Source organism: Nilaparvata lugens, chromosome 5 (assembly GCF_014356525.2).
Source record: "Nilaparvata lugens isolate BPH chromosome 5, ASM1435652v1, whole genome shotgun sequence".
In the NCBI taxonomy this organism is placed as follows: domain Eukaryota; kingdom Metazoa; phylum Arthropoda; class Insecta; order Hemiptera; family Delphacidae; genus Nilaparvata; species Nilaparvata lugens.
Window position 1 is genome coordinate 37,163,199 of NC_052508.1, and position 23,818 is coordinate 37,187,016.

Sequence of the window (23,818 nt, forward strand, 5' to 3'; positions counted from 1 at the left end):
ACCAGCTGACTACTAAAATATTAGCCTACTTTGTATTTTAGCATGCAACACAGCCCAGATCGTATTATCAACAACACCGTTGTCAAATGCCGGTATGTTAGTAGAAAAGAGATAAGAATTTTTTTTTATTTCTCGTTGTTTTATGATAGAAGGAAACATAGCATGAATATGAAAAAGAAATAAGATATTGAAACTATAAGATAAGCCGATCAGCTTATGAACTAAGGTTTGGAGGATTATGAAACATTGACAATTGAGAAATTATGAATACACAAATGCAAGAATAAAAGCCTCAATAATTATTATTCATTACAAGATTGATTTACATCGATAAGATTATACTCACACTATCGACTGAATCGCCAATTGATTGTAGCACAGTACCGGTATCGATCCATTCACTGATTGAAATTACTACAATATTAACACAAGTTACACGATTATTTGCACTGAAACACGAATTTATTATCGAAAAAAAAGCATCGGTATGCTTTCTTTGTTCTGAATTGCGAAAGTAATTGAAATCCAATAATTGTACCGGAAAACATACGGTAATCAAGAGTGTAGTTTACCGGTACTCTATATCTCACGAACCTGTTGAAGCTGCGTTTTGAAACATGCGCGCTATCTAGCGGTCAGATTTTGCACTTTGATTGCAGCAGCGCTCAGCTCAAATCTGGCCAAAAATGGCCAAAGTTTCACCCCCTCCCCCCGGGCCACCCTGCGAGCCCGGTCAATTTTTTTTTTTTAATCGACTTATTTTCGCGAGCTGACCCCGAATGTGAAGTCAAAAATCGGAAAAATCCATAAACAAAAAAGTTAAAAATTTTCGGGCGAGCGTAGCGCCCCTGAAAATTGTAAAAAGTAGATAAAAACCATCCTTGATGCGGATTTTATATCATGTTAAAATTTCAACTCAATCGGTCCAGTACTTTTGGAGTTTTTGCATTACACACAAACCAACATAACATTTTTATATATATAAGATGATGATGATGATATGCAAACTTGACTGGAATGAACATAGACATTAGCTTATATGTATGATCATGTTATGCCTGTTATGTGTGATTTTAGGCCGGTATTAGGCGGTAATAGTTCTATGACATGAAAAAATCATTTCGTGCAACTTATTTCCAAAGACCTTAAAGAGATATTCTTTAAGGTCTTTGCTTATTTCATATGATCTGAATATGACAGAAGTATTACCGTCCAATAGCGTCCAATATTTGTTATTTTTTTGACTACCTATCATACTTTGCCTTCTTGTTTTGAACTTGGAGATATTGTAGATACTGTCACCTGGTCATATGGGACATATATATGATTCATATATTTATCTCATATTGATCAGGATTTTAGAGTTTTATTTTACGAAAAGTTTAATGAACGGTGTTTCTGCCTTTGAACAGTTTTGTCATCGACAGAAAGATTGTTTATTTCACTTGTTATCAAAATTATTGTAGCTTCTCTTTTGTTTTTCATAACAAACGTGCTCGCTTGTGCGACGGATAAAAATATGTATTTGAAATGGCTTCATGTTTGGCATTGACTGAGTTATATATTAATACCCAAAATTTTACTAGTCGGTGTGTGTGAGCTCGTTCGTTAGGACTGTGAGTAAAGTCCGGCTGTTCTGGTGAAGGGGATAGATTTTGTTCTTGTTTTATAATACAGTTTTCCTGTCACAGTTCGGGCAGTTTAAAGAGAATTGTATTATTGAATAAGAAGGGATCTGAACCCACTTCATTAGATCAGTTTTTTTATTTATTTTTCATTAATAATTAACGTCGCGATTAACCAGTGGATGCCAAATTGGGGGCCATTATCATAAAGGTAGGTGACTACTGAGTCATTGTTTTAAATTTTCCATAACCACAACAAATTTAATCTTCACTAGCAGCCAAGCGAGTAGCCCTTGAAATATTCATATTTTTATTGTTATTTCATAATTTATAATTATAATTCTAATTTTGTACAAATAATTTATTGTTTTGTTTTAATTATCAAAACCAGTACGATCATTTCTTGGTTTTTCATTTTCCCACCCTTACATACTCGGTGAAGGCATATCTTGTTTACATAATTGGTGGAGGCTCAAAGGGTTTTTAATCCAGCTTTTAAAATTTGGACTTTTCCGGTTACCTCATTGAAGATTCAATTTTTGTGGTTGCATTTTTCATTATTAAATATATGTTTTTATTTCAGTGAAATTATGGGTGAAATAGTTGAGTTTAAACCTTACGGGGCTCTAGAAACAGTTAGTAGGATGAATTTCGAGGATTTATTGAATTTGTGGAACAATAATTGATTACTAATAATGGATTTTAACGGATGGAGAATGATGATTATAATTGAACAGATTAATTTTGAGATTCACGATATTGGAAGATTTACGATTATTATTGATTTTGAATTGCAAAAGCTATGACAATTGAAGATTTTGTACGATTGCAAGATTTATTATCAATTCTTATTATAAAGAATTAGATATTTATGATGAATGAGAAATTAATGATTATTAAGATATGATTGAATAGGATAAATTTATTATTATTGGAGAGATATCGATATTTGAGATATGGAGAATTTATGATTATTGAAACCAGATTAATTGGAAATTTATTATTTATTATTGAATAGAATTGGATTGGAACAGATTAACAATGGAAAAACTTAGACCGTTACTATTACCGAAATTTTTTGATGGAAAAGATGAAGAATTTGACATTGATGATTTTTTCAACTATTTTGAAAAGGTTGCCTTAGCGAACGGTTGGGATGAAAAAGATAATTTATTATACTTGCGGTTTTGTTTGAAAGGAAGTGCTGAGAAATATTTTGACGTTATTGAGAATGATTTGACTCGACAGGACAAATTTGAATATATGCCAGTGAAAGAAAAATTGGTTAATTTCTATCGATCTCCTCTCAAATTGTGGAAACTAGAAAAGGAATTAGATACTTGTAGCATGGAATTTGAAGAAGATGGTAGAGATTTTGTAGCACGAGTCTTATCCCTATGTAGAAAAGTAGATTCGAATATGCATGAATCTCGGATTATCAGGATAATTTTAAGAGGTTTGTCTTCAAATATATTTGAAAGAATTATAATGTTATCAAATAGTACTATTGTAGAATTGTATAAAAATATTGAGAAATATGAATTATCATGTCAGTATTTGAATGAGTGGAAATTTGGACAGGTGCAAGTAATTAATGATATTATGGAACCAGAATTTGAAGAACTATTGGAAATCGGAAATGAGTTTGAAAATGAGAATTGTTTAGAAAATGCTATTATCTGTGATGATTTTGATTCTTGTAATTATTATGTTTCAAATGAAGTGGATGTATATTGTCATGTTAGTAACTTCGAGATTGAAAATGGGTTGGATGAAGTTCTTATTTGTAATGATTGTGATTTGAATGAGGAAGATATAATTTACAAAGAGGATAAAGATAGGGAAATGATTAAGGAAGAGTTATCAGATTTATCGGAAAGTGATTTGGATTTCTCTTTTACGATTGATAACAGGCCGTTTGAACATTTTGTGAACTCTGGTATGCGTAATGATTGTGAATCTAGAGGAGTCAAGATGCATCAGAATGTTAGTCTCGTGAATAATAGGACTAATAGAAAAAGAAGACGTAAGAAATGTAAAGTTTGTGGTAAACATAATCATTTTACGCGGAATTGTTTTTACAACGTTAATTATGCTTATCGGGTTTATAAAAGGATGCATAGAATTTGTGAAAAAGAAGGCTATGATATTAGAGTGTGTTCTTTTGATGGCAGAAAGTTTTCGGAAAATGCTAGACGTAAGAAAGCATATTTTACTGATAGGACACAGGAGTTTAGTACTAGGCATATTGATGAAAATGTTTTAGACGGCGGTCCATCAAATATTGATAATTCAAGGAATGAATTAGGAGGTTGTATAGTCACTGAATCAGGTTCTACTTTGGAAGGTGTTAGGCACAATGGGATATATGTTAGAAGAAACTATTCTAATACTGATGATAAGAAATATTCAATCTCCCATAAACACGAGATTGATCTTGTAGATATTAAAATTAATTATAGCCAGAAATGTGGATCAGCAAATAATGGTGTTGAACGAAATATAATGTTATCAAATAGTACTATTGTAGAATTGTATAAAAATATTGAGAAATATGAATTATCATGTCAGTATTTGAATGAGTGGAAATTTGGACAGGTGCAAGTAATTAATGATATTATGGAACCAGAATTTGAAGAACTATTGGAAATCGGAAATGAGTTTGAAAATGAGAATTGTTTAGAAAATGCTATTATCTGTGATGATTTTGATTCTTGTAATTATTATGTTTCAAATGAAGTGGATGTATATTGTCATGTTAGTAACTTCGAGATTGAAAATGGGTTGGATGAAGTTCTTATTTGTAATGATTGTGATTTGAATGAGGAAGATATAATTTACAAAGAGGATAAAGATAGGGAAATGATTAAGGAAGAGTTATCAGATTTATCGGAAAGTGATTTGGATTTCTCTTTTACGATTGATAACAGGCCGTTTGAACATTTTGTGAACTCTGGTATGCGTAATGATTGTGAATCTAGAGGAGTCAAGATGCATCAGAATGTTAGTCTCGTGAATAATAGGACTAATAGAAAAAGAAGACGTAAGAAATGTAAAGTTTGTGGTAAACATAATCATTTTACGCGGAATTGTTTTTACAACGTTAATTATGCTTATCGGGTTTATAAAAGGATGCATAGAATTTGTGAAAAAGAAGGCTATGATATTAGAGTGTGTTCTTTTGATGGCAGAAAGTTTTCGGAAAATGCTAGACGTAAGAAAGCATATTTTACTGATAGGACACAGGAGTTTAGTACTAGGCATATTGATGAAAATGTTTTAGACGGCGGTCCATCAAATATTGATAATTCAAGGAATGAATTAGGAGGTTGTATAGTCACTGAATCAGGTTCTACTTTGGAAGGTGTTAGGCACAATGGGATATATGTTAGAAGAAACTATTCTAATACTGATGATAAGAAATATTCAATCTCCCATAAACACGAGATTGATCTTGTAGATATTAAAATTAATTATAGCCAGAAATGTGGATCAGCAAATAATGGTGTTGAACGAAATATTACTGACTCATGCTACTTGGAGCTGAAAAGTATTACTGACGATAATAAACATTTTGTTAACAAGATGAATGAATCAATAATCATCGATAAACAAGAACCAGGCCATGGAAATAGTATATTGAACCGATTACAGAAAAAATGTGAATCAGCGATTTGTGTGAACAGTGAAGGTGAAAATACAGAGTCAGATTTGAATTATTGTAATTATCCGAAAGATATGAAGAATAATAAAATTGAAACTGATGGAATTGTTATTAATGAGAGTTCGGTAGAGAAATATGATGACATAATTTTGAATAGTTTGGAAAGCGTGTCCCAGTTAAGCGTTAATAGCGATGAAATATTTATTGAAACAATAATTCTGGAGAGGTTTGAAAAACGAACTCAGACTCAGCAGACTCAGCGAAAGTATTACATGAGACAATATTGCTAGTAGAACGAGGCCTTTTAGCTGATTTGCAGTTGTCATTCAATGAAGAACGCTGAACTGTTTGGGACTAATACATCATTCGATGTCAGATAAATTGAAAATAATCATTGTCCGATATGAAGAATGATTAATATTATGTTATGTGGAAATATTATGAGCTAAAAAGAATAATGATTAGAGTAGAATAAGATAATTAGAATAGAATTTTTATTAGATTTTGATATTTTTACTAATAATGAACTTTTCAATTTTGGGATTTTATGATTTTTTTTCACTGAGCTTGTAGGTAGTGATAATTTCAATCGTTTATGTCCAATAAAATTTTTCGATTAGGGCAGTAGTTTTCGAGTTAGGTATTTTCAATAATTTTCAAAAATTTTCTTTTTGGGGTTTTGTGATTTTTTTCTTCATATAAAGTTTTGTTTTAGTATTTTGAAACATATTCTGGAAATTCAATGTAATTCACCGAACGAATCTGTTGTGAAGGAAGTTTTTCAAACGACGATTTTGATAGCGTTCGATATTGATTGACTTCTACTAAATTTTTGCTCTACTGGCTGCCAAGAGGCGAAATTATCGAAAAATTCAGAAATCTCCAGTTCATGGAAAACAATTTTGTGAATTTTCGATTTTTTTTTTCGGGAATCTTATTTTTTAGGATGAGTACATTCAACTTTGTTCTGTGAAAAAGTTTGTTTAGAGCAAAGGGTTTTGAGGTTTTTCATTTTATAGTTTTTGTTGGTGACCTTGTATAGTAGCAAAATTTTTTTTTTGAATTTAAAGATGAATTTTAGGTCATTCGCTTGCATTTCTAAAATGGGATAGGATATGTGAAGTAGATATTTTTGAGATATTTGAGGGTTCGTGAGTTATTTCAATAGGTAGTAAATTTTCGGCTACAGTCAGACACGGATTTTGAATTTCGCGCGTTTCTGCTGAATGGTTATCTACTGATTTTGAATTTCGCGCGTTTTTGCTAAATGGTTATCTGCTATTTTTCTATGGTTTATGTTGGGATTTCATTTTGGTTTCATGATATTTGATGGATAGTTGTATTCTACATATATTGGATTTTGGTTTTCAGTTATGATGAGTCCGATGAGTTCTTTTTTTTACGATTTATGATGATTACAAGGTATGCGGCGTATCTTGATTGTTAGTCTAGAAATTTCAGACAAATTCGGAAAAAGTCGATTTTCGAAAAAAATTTTATTGCAGTTTCATATTTTCTTAGCATAGATTTTAGCATTGCGATAATTATAATTTTGTTTAGGGCAAAGGGTTCTGAGATATTTCACTTTAGAATTTTGGCCCTTTGGATTTTATATTTCATTATATTAAGGTTATGAATAAGTTTTATTGAAATATTTTCAAGGGTTATTAAAGGTAGATATTTTGTTGATAGAATTCATGAATTAAATATTTGAATTTGTTGTCATAAGGTGTTGATAATTAAGGTTTAATGGTGATAGTCATTTTTTTAAGTCGTATTTTTTTGAAGTCATGCGCTATATTAAAGTCCCTAAGAGAATTTTTGTAAATATTATTCGTAATTATTTATCATTTCATCATTGTTTATCAGAATTGATTATAATATTTATGGATTTATCATCCAGTGGTTGAATAATAGGATTATATTTTATTTATTTGATCTGTTTTCGATGGGGTCTTATGATTCAAGCCTATAATTATAAGTCCTCGTAAAATTTTATTAAAGTATTATTACTGATTATTGTTGCTGGAGGTGAAGTCCATATTTTTCAATGGTAATATAGACCAAACTTATTGTCCATGGGTTATAATAAACGGTTATAGGGGAATTTTTTAGCTATGGATAGCAGAGTTTCAGTTTTATACGTTTATATCTTTGAATTGAATTTCGTTTTATAATTTTTTCTCAGTATAAACTAATGATTACTATATTCTTGATTATATTTCATGATAATATTTGAGTTTCATTGTGTCATGGTTCTAATATTAATGGTTTTGAGTAGAAAAGTTTTTCTTTTGGCACAATAGGTTGAGTTTAGGGCTTATTATTATGGTTGAGTTTTTATTTTCAGAAGTGATTTTTGGTAATCATTGTAGAACCATGTTTTACGATATAGAATCAGTTATTATAGAAGAGGGTTTATTATTCCATGGTTACATATTTATAATTTTAGGGTACAGTTACCTATGAAAATTGGTATTTGGCTGGGTTTTACATTTAATTTCACCAGTTGCATTATTGATTTTGTATTGATTTTACAGTTATGATTAACCATGTTATATTTCATAGTCATTATAATTATATCTCAGTTATTTCAAATTATGGTTATTCCAGGAAAATGAACAGGAAATATGGTTGATGGATAGTTTACCATTTTATGATAACCAAATGGTCATGTTTCATTCACATAATTACATATTCTGATTACATGTTACATTTTTGTAATATAACATTATCACTGATATAACTTTCTTTTTTTTCTCGATAAATCATGGTACGTTTTAATATTTGGTGCCACGAAAAAGTACAGTAATGTAATTCATTGTTTTGTTATTTTATTTTTGCGTTTGTACTGATGTGACCTACGTTAAGAAAGTGCAATTGTCACGTATTTTTGTTTAGTTGTCAATCTTGTTATTCATATCCAGGGCAAGGTCGTTCATTGAGTGACAAACGTTGTTATGATACTTTTAAACGTTCACTAATAGAAATTCATAATGAAGCTGTTATAAGACAATTATATTTTTGATGGATGAATATTTTATTCACTTTTATTTTGACTTGAATTTCTTTCTCAATAAAAATATAACTAGAGTATAAGTTTCTTATATTCTGATGATTTATTGTATGATTGTGATTTTGTTTTCATATGACTCATATATTGTTCTGATTTCAGAATTGTTCCAGTATATATATATATATATATATATAGGCCTATGCACTTCTAATAAATTGTATCATTTCTAGGTTTCTGATTAATAATATATGCTAACCAGCCAGTCCAGTTGTTAATTGTAATATTCACGTCGAGTTTATTAATATTATTGTAAACGTTTCTCTTGATTTTTTTTATTACGATTCATTTGCGGTTGCTTCAAGTAGAGTTTTTTTTGTTTGTAAGAGGTTCTGTTACGCATAAACATGTCAATTATGGTACATTTTGCGTCATTTCTCATTCTCACGACTTTCACGGCGCAACTGGAGGCAGTCAGGGTCTTCGCGGGAGTTTTCTACAAGGAGCTACGTCACGCTGTAGCGTATGAATCATCGGTTCCACTAACATACGAGGTAGATTTCCCGGCAGCTCAGCTCGACATCTTGCAGGCGGAAAGGGTGTTCTGGCCTAACTGTCAACAAGAGGATTGCAGTTTAGCGGATGCGGTAGAAGTTTTGTATAATTCTACAAACGGAATTCTTCGCAACAGTCATGCTGCTTTCAACTCTTCAATTCGTTTGGGAACTCAAGCTTCACGAAAGACCAGAGCGATCGATGTTGTCGGCGATTTTCTTCATTTTTGTTGCGCAGTCGCGACGGATGGGGAACTTCATAAGCTGGAATTCAACGAAAAACATGTAGCTGATCACCTCAACGCATTCCAAGGGTTGGTTGCAGACGACCACAAAGATTTAATTCGGATTTCTCGCAACTTGAGGCAGTTTGCTGGAAATTTTTCTCAGCAATTTCACGATGCGTATAGCAAATTAACAGACAGTATGAGATTATTCGTACAACAGAATGTATCGGAGGAGAAAACACTGTTCACAAACCAGTTATTAATTTACATTTTTCACCTCTACTCACATGTAAATATTTTATCACGGCAGGAATTCATAAATACTGCGAAGGAACGCTGTGATAAAAAGCTTTTACCCTTTTCGCTGGTACACCCCAATTTATTACGTTCAGATCTCTTCAGATTGGAGAAAGGATATAAGTCGAAAGGACACCAGTTAGCTATACCTCTATCGGATTTGCAGCGATATTTTGATCTTCCACTTACGACTTGCGTGGTGAAGGAGAACTCCATGGTGCTTAGCTTAAAAGTACCGTTGGTCAGCATCGGCGGACAGTTTCAATTGCACAAGTATGTGAGGACACCTATGTATTTCGACGGCCAGATTTGTCAGCTTCAGCAGCAGGATTTCGTTTTGGCGCGGAGACAGGAGGACGGTGAGATTCAGGTCATCTCGGGAGATCATCTCTCTTCTTGTCGGGCACAGGACGATTTCTTATGCTATCTTCCGCGGCTGGTGCATGGAGGACATATGTCATCAAGATGTATGCATCACTTGTTTGCGGCGACAGAGCTGAAGGACATCCAACAATATTGCAGTTTAAGCTGTCGTCCAGCTAAGCAGGAGTTGGAGATCGTCGAATTTTCGCCTTCGGAGTATATCGTCGCGAATATACAGGCCAACACTACAGTCACTTGCGAGGGAGGTTCGTTTCATCATCTTCAACCTATTCCGGGAGCAATGTATGTGGTTTTACCCTGTCATTGCGAGATTTCGGTCGGCGGGAGAATAATGGTGAGAAAGACTTTTCCGTGTGACGCAAATGTTGATAAACAACCTCAGGTTCTCCATTACTTACCTTTGCATTGGGTTAAGTTTAATTCGTTGAAAATTGATGTTTTGCAACCGCATTTCAATCCTAATTTTGTTAATTTTAGCGAAATTTTAAAAACTGATATAGATATAAAGGTTCCGGAATTTACAGTTCAAGACGTAATATCGTCAGATATATTTCACAAAGTAGATCTTCCAAATTCTTGGGGAGATGTTGTAAATTCCTCTAGTTTTGTTTTTTATATATTATTTGGCTGGTTAGGGTTTTTAACTTTATTCTGTGCATATTTAGGCATCAAGTTGTATGTGTGTAAATTATCTGCTGTAACGGTAGCACAACCCAAGATACATATAATCGATAGTTAGGAGTTATATAGTTACTTTTTGATGGATTAACTGTTTTATTGTTTTTTTTCTTGACTATATAGTTATGAGTCATAATGTACTTATAAAGTTTTTTTTCTTCGATTTTTATTGCAGCTTTTGAAGTAGTTCAATGTTGATTCACAAATAAATTATTGTCAATTGAGATTTTCTTTTCATAATAAGTTGAATATTCATGTATATTAATGTGTATAATATTGAAAGTTAGTTTCATATATAATCAATGTTATTGTGCAGCATAGTTTCATTTTGAATTTGATTTGAATGTTTGTAATTTAGTTTGAGTAACCTACCTTTCTATGTAAAAGTTTGATTTCAATGTATAGTAGCATTATCAAGTCAATCAGGCACACGTTTGTTTCCCGAGTATATTATTTTGTTTAATCATTATTTATTTTTTTTTGTTCCCCTCTTGACTACAGACTCAGGGACGAGTCTTTCAGCGGGATGGGTGATGTGTCACCTGGTCATATGGGACATATATATGATTCATATATTTATCTCATATTGATCAGGATTTTAGAGTTTTATTTTACGAAAAGTTTAATGAACGGTGTTTCTGCCTTTGAACAGTTTTGTCATCGACAGAAAGATTGTTTATTTCACTTGTTATCAAAATTATTGTAGCTTCTCTTTTGTTTTTCATAACAAACGTGCTCGCTTGTGCGACTGATAAAAATATGTATTTGAAATGGCTTCATGTTTGGCATTGACTGAGTTATATATTAATACCCAAAATTTTACTAGTGGTGTGTGAGCTCGTTCGTTAGGACTGTGAGTAAAGTCCGGCTGTTCTGGTGAAGGGGATAGATTTTGTTCTTGTTTTATAATACAGTTTTCCTGTCACAGTTCGGGCAGTTTAAAGAGAATTGTATTATTGAATAAGAAGGGATCTGAACCCACTTCATTAGATCAGTTTTTTTATTTATTTTTCATTAATAATTAACGTCGCGATTAACCAGTGGATGCCAAATTGGGGGCCATTATCATAAAGGTAGGTGACTACTGAGTCATTGTTTTAAATTTTCCATAACCACAACAAATTTAATCTTCACTAGCAGCCAAGCGAGTAGCCCTTGAAATATTCATATTTTATTGTTATTTCATAATTTATAATTATAATTCTAATTTTGTACAAATAATTTATTGTTTTGTTTTAATTATCAAAACCAGTACGATCATTTCTTGTTTTTCATTTTCCCACCCTTACATACTCGGTGAAGGCATATCTTGTTTACAATGTGAGAAAAAATGTAATATTACACAACAATGTAACTGAGGCTTCAAGTAAAGTAATTCAAATAGTTAATTTTATGGATGCATAACAACTGTAATACATACATTTAAAATGCTCAATGAAAATTCAATGTAGTTATTATTAAATATAACTGATTTGCACCTTGTATTTTATGCAAGTTCCCATTATAACAATAGGGCCATTCAAATTTCCCGCCGCTACTTGCCTCTCTCTGTCATTGCTGCCAATGTTCACTTCGTAACAGGAATAGTGGCCACTCAGCCGCTCTATAGTTTACTATAATAGCTCGTTGGTTGAGTCCCACTACAGAAAATAAAACTTGTTTTTTCAATGTTTAGATTAGTCTTTTAGGATTAAATTTATAGTAGGCTATGGACACTTTTTTTTCTTCCTCTTCAATTTTGAAAATATTGAGTATACAATATATTAGCAATGTAGGCCTACAATAGGTCTATATAGAAAATACAATTCATTAGCCTATTGTTAATCTCTATACTTATAAAAGGCTAAGCCCCAACAGACTGAAATCACACCACAGCCCAAACTACTGAGCCTAAAAACTTGAAATTTTGCACAATTGTTTATGGTAGCCTGAAAACATCCACTAAGAAAGGATTTTCAGAAATTTGCCCCCCTGAGGGAGCTGGGGCCCCCCAAAATTTTGTACTTTTTAACCGCTCATTGTACAGCAAAGTCATGAGGAACTTTTTTGTTCAGCTACGAAAAATAATTAGATCTATGCAGAAAAATTTCGATCAGGAGCACAGGGGGGTCCAGGAGAGGGCATTTTTCGAAAATTGTTATGTAAAATCACACTACAGCTCAAACTAATTGTCCTACAGACTTGAAACTTTGCACAAATATTCTTCAAACATGCTAGACGCGCACTAAAAACGGATTTTTAGATATTTTGCCTCTAAGGATTTCAAAGGATGAAAAAGGATCCTATTAAGTAAGGTTATGAACATGGTAAGGTGAACACCATATGGAAATGGGATAGTTTATTTATTGACATGTGATATTCTAACATATGTTGTAATCATTGAAAATAACAAAATAATATGATAGAAATTCAAAAAAGAACATCTGTTCTACTATTGCTTTCTACCTGATTCCACTTAACCTCAATAATATTGTTCTGATAATGGATAAATATGTTTAATAATATTATTATTACTAATATAATGAAAGTATTGTTTTGATAATTAATTATTATGATTAATATAATAATAGTATTGTTTTGGTAGTCAATAAATATTTTTATTTTCATAAACTCTGTATAATATAATGGTGGATGTGAAACAGCTGCATCAAAGAAATTATCTCAAAAACATATGTTTAGGAAAATCATAGTTTGGAACTTCGTTTTCCTGATGCAATGTATAGGCCTACACGTGGCTTGGATTATCAATTTTTCAGCTAGAACAGTTTTTTGAGACTGCTAAATAAACGTATGCAGTTTTATCAATGCTGTATCGGCAATATGAAAACGCATGCAGTTAATATGTCTTTAATTAAAGGTGTTGATATTTACATGATAATTATTTTCTGCCATTTTTATTTAATTAAAATTTCAAAATTATTCAAGCCTTGATGGAATGATTGACTCACTGTACAGTCAGTCGAAAATTTTAATATTGAAATGAGGGGTATTTTGGCAAGCTGAATAAAAAAATAAGGTCCTATGCTCTTTTTCGATATTTATGTAAATGAAAAATGAGTCTTGTGGATTGTCAAAGCTCCCCCTGGAAGGGCAACTATTCATTTTATCCTATCTTTTTGTGAAATAACAATGATTTCTTACCAACAAGAATCGAACTCTTTGTGAATTTAGATAAAATATGACCTACACTTTAGATTTATATAATTATATTAATTGAATTCATGGAAATTGAATTACTTTTTTCTGTCAGTTTATGATTAGTTGATGAAATTGGTTATCAATAAAAAAATGATTATAATTTTATCAGTACCGAATTAGTTGAATGAATTGTCGATGTACTGAGTTCTTGTCAACAATAATTTAATATTGGTATTTATCCAATCATTATTTTTCCAGAAGTTATTTCATTTGAATTAGAAAATATTTATAAGCTCCTATCAATTTGTCATTCGTAACAATGAATTGTTCAAAACATGAATTTAATCAAATAAAAAATGGCCCATACTTCTGTATTCATGTTCGCGTGTTTTCCACTTGTGATGGATAGCCAAATATTGTATGGCGAGCTGCACGGCGAACTGATGGACAAACACATTATTAGTTCAGTTTTTGCGTACCTATAAAATTGTAGGATGGGGAGGAACAAACTACGTTCACCTCGACCCCCTTATAAAAGTGCAAAAACTAATAATCAAAATCATCAAGCAGAAGCCACTTTCTTCGTTATCCGTCAGACCAGCTCTACAATGGGTTTGGTGTGATGGACGCAAGACAACTCTACTCCCTAGAAATTATTTGCGGACTACACAAAAACCCAGAAAGCTTTCAAAACAGAAACCACTGTCATAACACAAGGAATAGAAGCCTTCTCATCACGAACGTGGCTAGGAAGGCAACATACCAACAACACTACTTCAACCACCTAGCACCAAAATACCACAATTTACTTCCTGTGACATCAAGATAATAGAAAACTCAAGAAAATTTAAATGCTCCATTAAAAACTGGATCAAACAACTGAAAGGCATAATATAGGAAACATAAATTTCGAACAATATTTGTAAGCTCACTTTCTCAGGGGTTATTTGCACCCCCACTCTAAACTTAATGTATTACTATTACACCTGCTCTAGAACATGGGTTTCCCATAGTTGAGTAGGTTAATTTCCGAAAAAATGAAATTTATTTATATTTGTAAAAATTTTTATTTATTTCATAAATTGTATTTGAGTATTGTGTAAATTTTATTGATTAGATTGCTTATTTGTATATTAATGGGAATAAAATGTATTATTATTATTATTATTATTATTATTCATTAATATTTTTCCCCCCGACTCAGATGTCCGATTGCTGTCTCATTCACTCAATTATCAAATGAAAAGCCTGTTTGACTTATAGTAGAGATAATATGTCAATTTTTTTACAACATACAGTTTTTATTCATCAGAAGCCAATACCAATATCAGTCCAATAAAAAATCCTTTTCTGTCATGTTCCCCATAGCGAAGCACGGGTAACTGCTAGTAAGTCCATATTAGGCCTACTCAAGCTTACCTTTTCAACTAACATTGGGCTAGGCTAGTCGGTGTGAGTGAAGAATTGTTTTTTTAGGATTTCTATGAAAAATAATCTCATTTTGAATAATAGGTCTATGAACTCTAAGAAATACTGAATTATAAACTTCAGTGGAATTACAATTGCTTATTATTAAAAAAGACAGCAATAGTTTAAAGAGATATCACGAAAATTATATTGTCTCAATATAATGTAGCTTGGTTATGAGTTAAAAGTCGATTTTAAAAACTATATTCAGTAAAGATAATATTACTTGAATTCCTGCCTATTTTTCTGTGATAGAAAAAAAAATGTGAACTCCAATATGTCAGAATATTAATTAACCTAACCAACTAGAGTTCAGTCTCAATTAAATCGGATAATTAGAGTTCTACTATGGCATAGTTGTAGCCTATCATTATTAGCCTATCAATAATAGTTATAGCCTATTATCAATATTCTAATGTTGCATTCAATCTTCATTGTAATTAATAAGTTTTCATAATATGTGAAATTTGTTGCATTGAGATATTGAATTGCATTGGCATGCAATTTATAGTCAACTTGACAGCTGATTTATGATGAATAATTCTATAGTCTGATTTTTACTCTAATATTGAAGGAGGCTCCTCTTTCCTTTTATATTATCCTTGAAATGCAAAATTTCCAAAAACCTTGTTATTTCCCTAACCTAATCTCCTGAATTCGACGGTTTTGCATTTCTCTTTATGTTTATAATTAATTATGTTCCGCATTTACGGCGAAACATGGTATTAGATTTTTATGAAATTTGACAAAAAATATGTTCCTTTTTAAATTGCGGGTCGACGTATATACAAGGCTTTTGGAAATTTTGCATTTCAAGGATAATATAAAAGGAAAAGGCGCCTCCTTCATATGCCAATATTAGAGTAAAAATCAGACTGTAGAATATTATTCATCATAGACCAGCTGTTGAGAGGATTATAAATTGCAAGCAATTTAATATATCAATGTAACTTAAGAAAAACAGCTGTTGTGTGGACTATTAATTGCATGCAGTGAGGCAAGTATTTTCTCCCGACTTTTCCCTGCTTTCAACTCGGTAAGCTTTTGATGATAGTAGCATAGCTGTTTGCATCAATTTATTAGCATTGTCGATACAACCCAAACAGCCATTAGTCGTTTATACACCGATATCTCGCCAACACGACAGGACAGGACAGAATTTACTCTGATGGACAGTATTAGAGGAGATTGTGGTTTATAACTACGCGAGGTCTACTGTTCACAGAACTACTAGTAATATAGCATAGAACATATCAAACACATACTATAGGCCTTGCTGTCTATCTATAGATATAAAAGCGAAATGGCACTCACTGACTGACTAAATCACTCTCAGAACTAAAAATCTACTGGACCAAAAACGTTCAAATTTGGTAGGTATGTTCAGTATGTTATGCGCACTAAGAACGGATTTGGAAAACTTTCCAAAAAGCAAAAATCTGAGTTTTTCCAGCGTTTTCTAAGCTTTATCGAGAACAAATGAACAGAAAATATTCAAATTTTGTACAGAAGCTCAGCTAGGGTGTAATAATGTTGTGTTGGAAGGAATTTGCAATAACGTCAAAGATACACCCAAAATTAGCGTTGTTTCGCTTTTTCTCAGATTTATCGAGAACAAATGAACAGAAATTGTTCAAATTTAGTACAGAGGTCAAGCTAGGGTGTAATAATGTTGAGTTAGAAGGAATTTGAAATAATGCCAAAGATACGCCCAAATCTGTGTTTTTCCAGCGTTTTTTGCGCTTTCTCAGCTTCATCGAGAACAATTGAACAGCAAATGTTCAAATTTACTACAGAAGCTCAGCTGGGGTGTAATAATGTTGTGTTAGAAGGAATTTGAAATAACGCCAAAGATACGCCCAAAATTAGCGGTTTTTATTCGTTTTCTCAGTTCTTTCATCAAGTAATAGACAGAAAATGCTCAAATTTGGTACAGAGGTTTAGCTAGGGTTTAAAATTCTTGTGATGAGGTGACTTTAATATTTCATCAAAGATGCGCCCAAAATCAGTGTTTTTCCAACGTTTTTCTCAGCTTTTCTGCGTTTTCTCAGTATGAACTCTCTGTCAACTTGCTCTTTAAGTAAAGTAACTCAAAATTTGGAAAATTATCAAATAAGGATTAATTAATTAAATTCAATAAATAATCTGCCAATATATATGGCTTCTTTTGGGCGCCACCCAGTCTTTTCGACTGGGAAATGATAGTTCCCAGATAAACACCAGGAAAATGGTAAAATATAAATAAAATTAACCTGAAACTCTTACTCTGGGTCGTGAATTCGGGATTTGTTGAATAAAACAAAAGATCAATAAGTTATTGCTGAATTATATTGAGAATTCAAATTAAACTGAATGAAATGAAAATGAAATAGTGCTGAGAAGCCTTACAAATGGAATAAAATGGAATATGGAAAGAACTTCAAAAACTAAACTGAATCAAAAATATAATCAATTGATGAATTTGAATAAGTTTGATGAAATCTCAAAAATTACTAGAATATTATTTATTAAATGAATTAAAATCGATATATACAATTATCAATAAAGTTGATATATTTAAAGAAATGTTCAAAACTAAATTCAAAAGACTACTTTAGAATAAATTTGGAATCTAAAAATTGAATAAAAAACTGTTCCTCTGAAATCGCTAATTGATTAAACCCTACTTTAAAAAGGACACTGGAAGGCTGTTGTTATTTTTGGCTAGTGGAGTCACAAATCAATAATTGAAATTCTAGTAGACTATGTGTTGAAAATAAAACTGAGGATAAGACTCACTGTAGCTTGATCACATCACTCTCCTATGAATTGTGATATCTGATGCTGTTGTCTGCAAATCCCAGAGAAAACTTCAACACAGGACACTTGACACCTCTCAATGACCAATTCTTCCAGACTGGCTTGGGATGTTCTCGTTCCTCCATATATAGCCTAATGCATCAACCTGTCGCTCATGTGTGGGGTTCCTCTTCATACGGGATTTGTGACTACCACCACTACTTGCCAATATTATTTATCTTTCCAGTATTAAACAATATTGGGGACTCTACTCCAAACTTTATTTCTTACTGTCAGTTCTCTTTCAGAGGAATAATAAATAATCTAGAGTTTGTGATAAAATGAAGCTCTTTCAATAAAAAATATTTTCCCCGACTGTCAGCTATGAAACTGATTCATGAAAATGACCTACAGTAATTAATACTTTTCTCCAAGATTTAATTTACATTTTTAAAACATCAATAATATGAATAAATACATCAAAGCAAAATACATTAATTACATCAAAGGTAATACATAAATATGAATGAATACATCAAATTAACAAGAGCTAAATACATAGTTTACATCAAAAGTAATACAAGAATAAGGATGAATACATCAAATCAAATTCAAATGTGACTTAGTAACATTATATATTCATTGTCTTTTTATACATAATTATTCTTAGTGCACTACCCTAAACTATAAAAAGCAGCCTATCTAATACTCATGAGAATGTGAAGTACCGGTATTCAAATACAATTTATATTAGGCCAACTAATACTAAATTACCAATTTTTAGTGACTTTTATTAAATGGAATAAGTGATGTAAGTGATTTAACTTATGATATCTTATTATTTATTTAATTACAAAAGATTTTGAATTTCAATTGAAATTTAAGTCATTGACCTCTGAACATTCTAGTTTTGTCACATGGTCGTCGAAATACTTAATTATTACCACATGTTCAACTTTCTAACATTCCTGGTTGAAAGAACCATGCTTGAAAAGTGCTGGTCGTCATTCCACGAAACCTGCCGTTCTACCACATGCCATTCAAACTACCCATTCACAATTATGCATTCATGCATGCGTTCTAACAATGGGCCTGTCCTTTCTGATCCTCTGGTTGTCTATAATACCTGGAAACGCTAAATAGGTCTACTAAGAAATATTATAGGTACTCAAAATTGAGGAGAAAGCTTCGAAATTAATGACCACCCTGAGACTGAATGTTGGAGAGGTCATTCACCCACGATAGGGTAGCATATTTGGTGCAAGTACTTTGACTTTCTGATGGAATGAAGCATGCTTAAATGAATAATGCAGGCGAGCAAAGCGAGCTCGCTGATCTCATTTTTGGACGATACAGTTGGGGGTCCAGTCTGACTAGACGGTAATGGCGAGCAAAGCGAGGCTGACAGCTAGTAAAATAATAAAAAAAGCTGAGAAAAAAGGAAAAATATGTATAAAAGCCGCTCATTTTGAGCTTATCATTAGCGAAATATTCAAGTCTTTTCATCATAAAATTTATAGACCTTTTTTGTATGAACCTTTGTGCCAAAATTCAACGTTTTCTAACAATTTGTACAGTATTAAAAACAAACGCAGATTTCGGCGTTATTTCGAAGGCCTTTCAAATCAAAAAATCAAATAAAAAATTATCTATTTGTTCTTCAACAACAATAAATATACAAATAAAAACTTTCATCAAAAATATAAGAAACCAATCACCTGCAAGGAAAATCCTATGCGCAGGTGAGAGTTGCTAATACAAATATTCAATATGAGTCATTAAGAACTTACAAAAGATGAGATAATAAATTATATAATATAATATTTAATAAAAGAAGATGATGAATAAGTGGAATGAGGGTGAAAGAAAGAGAGAAAGAAGGAGATCAGAAAGAATTAAAGAGAAAGAAAGAGAGAGAGAGATGGCAAACATACTATTGAAACAAAGATAAGAGTCACTCAGAGAGTATGTCCTCGATTTTACTAGTAATTATACATTCAATAGTTCTTTTTTTAAGCGATGTAACAGAATTTCGATTAATATGCTCCGTAAGGTAATCTGGAATTTTATTGATTAATTTATTAGCTATAGTTAGGTCCACGTTATAATGGCAGTGGATAAAGATAGAAGAACAGCGTTGCCTATTCTCCGCCTTAATTGATTATATTTCTACACAGTCAAAAACAGAGTTGGCATCGTTGCGGAGCTAGAAAATGATAGTACTAACTGATTTGTTGAATGATGACAAGGATAGCAACATCAAAGTAGATCAAATACTGTCATTATAACGTGGACCGCACTATAGGTAAAAGTATTGTCTCCATCAAACATTAAGATCTATTCTTATATTTTCAAACCTATTTCTGGAAGATCGTAAATTGAGGTTTGATTCATAGAATAGAAAAATATCTTTATTATTTCTAATGAAAATTATGAGGTTTTTAATACATAATTGACGGACTGTTAACACTTTAAAACTCGTTGAATAAATATTTAGTTGGATAAAGTCGAGGTTTACCTAAAATAGTTTTAATAAGGTGTTTTGGATAATAAAAAGTTTTTTGAAATGTACATTCAAAGCACCCCCTCAAGCCCGAATGCCATTCGATAATACAGATTGAGCATGTGAGAAGTAGATTAGCTTTGTTATTCTTAGATTATTTAGTTGTTTGATTTGATGAAATTAGTAAATTATAAATTTCAGTTTTTTGCACATGTTGTCAATATGACTGTTCCACCTTTAGATAAGGATGTATTGTTATAGCCTCTCTAAATATTCAACACTTTCTTTTTTATTTATTCTTGGACAGGAACATAAGTTATCATTATCACAATTTAGTAGATGGATTTTGATGGTGTGGAGTACATGTGGTTGAGTTTTTCGCGTTTAGGGAAAGCAGCATTTGTACACCTCAGCTGAACCAAATTTTAACATTCGGTTAAAATTACCAAATTACCTTGATTCATTATCTTATAACAATGATACATATTTCTAGCTGGAATAGACAATGTTCTAATATTTGATTTAGAATGCAAAACTTTGATTTTATGAAATACAGTATGGCTATTATTCAATAAGTTCTTGAGAGAGCTAAGGAAAGTCCGATAAACGCTGGATTTTGGGAGTGTCTGATGTAATATTAAGTGTTCATTTTTGTTAAATTATTATTAAACGAAAATCAAAATTAAATGCTGTAATTCACCCCAAAGACTTCTGCTACTACAAATATTGACAACAGGGTAAACAGCTAGATGGAAATTCTATCTGTTGAATTATTATATTTCTAGATCATTGAAAAACCATAATATGGCAATGTTTCGGAGCTAGGAGAGAATAGCACTATCAAACACTGGATGGCAACACCAATGTTAATCATATACTGCCTCACTATAATTCTCCAACAGATATATAATTGACCGAGCGAAGTGAGGTCTAGGATTCAAGTCGACGGTTTGGCATTTCTCTTTATGTTTAAATGTTTATATGTTGCACATTTATGGCGAAACGCGGTAATGGATTTTCATGCAATTTGACAGGTATGTTCCTTTTCAAATTACGCATCGACGTATTTACAAGGTTTTTGGAAATTTCAAGGATAATATAAAAGGAAAAAGGAGCCTCCTTAGTACACCAATATTATAGTAAAAATCAGACTGTAGAATAATTATTCATCATATATCAGCTGTTGAGTGGTTTATAATACATTGCATGACATGACGCATGCAATTGAATATCTCAACTTGGTAAAAAATCAGCAGCTGTGTAGACTATTGATTGCATGCCTCATTAAATGCAATTTTTATGCACTATTAAATGAACTATTGATTGCGTGCAATAACGCATGCAATTAATAACTAAAATACCATGGTATTGGCTCTCAAACTTTCTCTGCTTTGAACTCAGGCTGTCCTGTTGCCAGAGTATGTCTTGAAGGAGATTAGAAATTTTGATACACCAACCCAAACAGCCATTAGCCGTTTTCACACCGATATCTTGCCTACATGACAAGACAGGATAGAATTTACTCTGATGGACAGTATATGAGGATACTCTGATGTACTGTATATGAGGAGGCTGCGGTTTATAACTGCACGAGGTCTACTGTTCACAGAACTACTAGTATAGGACCGAACTATACTTCCGTCTAACCAAGTCTACACATATAATAACATAACATAATATATACAACATAATAAGTTCTTGTTGATCGTTTCTCATGCTTGAGAATATTAGCAATTTTTGTAAATTTGATTGATTGATCCAGCGCATGCGCATTACTTGAAAGTATTAGCAATTTTAAAATAGTGACTAGTTGCGTGTGTAAATTCTATTGGTCATCTCTGTTTACAGTCAATTGGCTCTCCCATTGGACAGTAGATGTTCCCCCACTTGAAACATTTTCACTTACAGCTACACTATCATTTGAGTCATTGTTTAAGGTTAGGTCTAAATCTTGAGATTCTTCATCTACATTTTGAATGTTTTGACTGGATAAAACTTCATTATTTTTATTGTTCTCCATCTTGCTACTGCGTAAAAAATATTTACTCATTAGAACCTGACTGATCTCAAATCGACTCCCTACTCAGCAGTATTCCTCCATTCACAATCCATCAAAATATTCTAGCCTACTGATAATTTTTTTTTTATAATTAGGGATTTTATGTTTGGTAATGTCCCACCAGATTGTACCATTTTGGACAATTTGGAGATTCAGTCCCACACCAGGGCGTACCATTTGGCATGCTACCAATTTTATCCAATTGGTTTGATAGCTTTCACCTATCACACCTAAGGAAAGTCATCGGCTCCAAATATACTGAAATCTTGATAAATCATGAATAGATCTAATGCCTATGAATGAGAAATCCAGTTCGGAGGCAAATCAAGTTTTAATTTTTAAAAATGATTCAAGAATTTCAGTTTACACCAGAACAAATAATAATCATACATGGACCAAAAAATATAGATTGAACATGAATGAGGTTACAAATATGTTTGATCTGTTCATCAGAATAGATTCAAAAGCTTTCACAAAAACTCAGAAATTATTGTTTCAAATCAAGATCAGAATTTATAACTTATAAATAAAGAATACTTATCTATTGTTTACAGGTTTCAAAACAGGCTTATGGCTTTCAACATTAAACGAGAAATTCAACACAAAATGAAAAATTGAAATCTACATTTCACATATGTTCAATAACATCAATAAACTTTACAAAAACATTTAGATCACAAATAAAACATCTTAACTTTCAATTATTTAGGAAAATTTCAACAGCAGCCAAACACTCGTAACATAAGCCAGCCATTAAAAAATTTGAGAGAAATGCCTGAGACAAGTGCCTAGAGCTTCTAAGTGGGGAACCATCAAAGCTTTGGTCGATTGAAGCTTGGCAAGCATTGATTGCCAAGTAATAAAAAATACAAGTTTACAAGTTTCATTTATTATACTCAATAAAACTTTATTTTAAAACTGTTTTGAAATTTTATTCACCCTTTATGTTGTTTAGAATTATTTATTAATTCAGAAATAGAACTCTGTCACAGTAGAATGTTCAACACAAATGCATCTGATAAATTCCCGGTTAAAAGTTAAGTCCGCATATCGATTACACCAATATTTGCTATCAAGTTTTTTAATATTTTGGAATATTGAATTGAAGATTCGATTTTAATCGAGAAAATGTAATATTACATTTGGTATTGAAGATGTTTGTTATAAATACATTTTGTTATAATATAGTGAAGATTTGGTAACCATTCCAGTGCAGTTCTTGGCCCAAAACGGTACTCAATTCTAGATTCTGGTAAAAAAATTCAATGAATAAAATGCACATTGAAATTTTAACAAAATTTTATTTTCAAATCACAAATTAAACCTACAGTTAATAAGCCTTAGAAAATACTGTATTTCTATTTCTGTCAATTATGTCAACAAATGCAATAAATGATCACACAATGGATACAAATAAACATTGGTACAAAC

The 23,818-nt window shown here is 31.9% G+C and overlaps 1 protein-coding gene across 2 annotated transcripts; it reads left to right on the forward strand.

Moving 5' to 3' along the window:
* Positions 1-2,079: 2,079 nt before the first annotated feature.
* Positions 2,080-5,974, forward strand: LOC120351351. 2 transcript variants are annotated; one of them, XM_039428292.1, is made up of 2 exons: positions 2,080-4,113; positions 5,131-5,974. In XM_039428292.1, exons 1-2 carry the CDS (start codon positions 2,667-2,669, stop codon positions 5,577-5,579), a joined length of 1,896 nt encoding a protein of 631 aa, XP_039284226.1. In that variant the 5' UTR covers positions 2,080-2,666; the 3' UTR covers positions 5,580-5,974. The 2 variants fall into 2 exon arrangements, with proteins under 2 accessions (XP_039284226.1, XP_039284227.1); XM_039428293.1 differs by having other exon boundaries at positions 2,080-3,123; positions 4,141-5,974.
* The last annotated feature ends 17,844 nt before the right edge of the window (positions 5,975-23,818 follow it).

Excerpts from the sequence above, each read along its gene's own strand:
- LOC120351351 (XM_039428292.1), top strand. The coding sequence starts at position 2,667 with ATGGAAAAACTTAGACCGTTACTATTACCGAAATTTTTTGATGGAAAA. Across the intron at positions 4,114-5,130 it reads ATGTGGATCAGCAAATAATG|GTGTTGAACGAAATATTACT; the intron begins GTGTTGAACGAA and ends CAGCAAATAATG.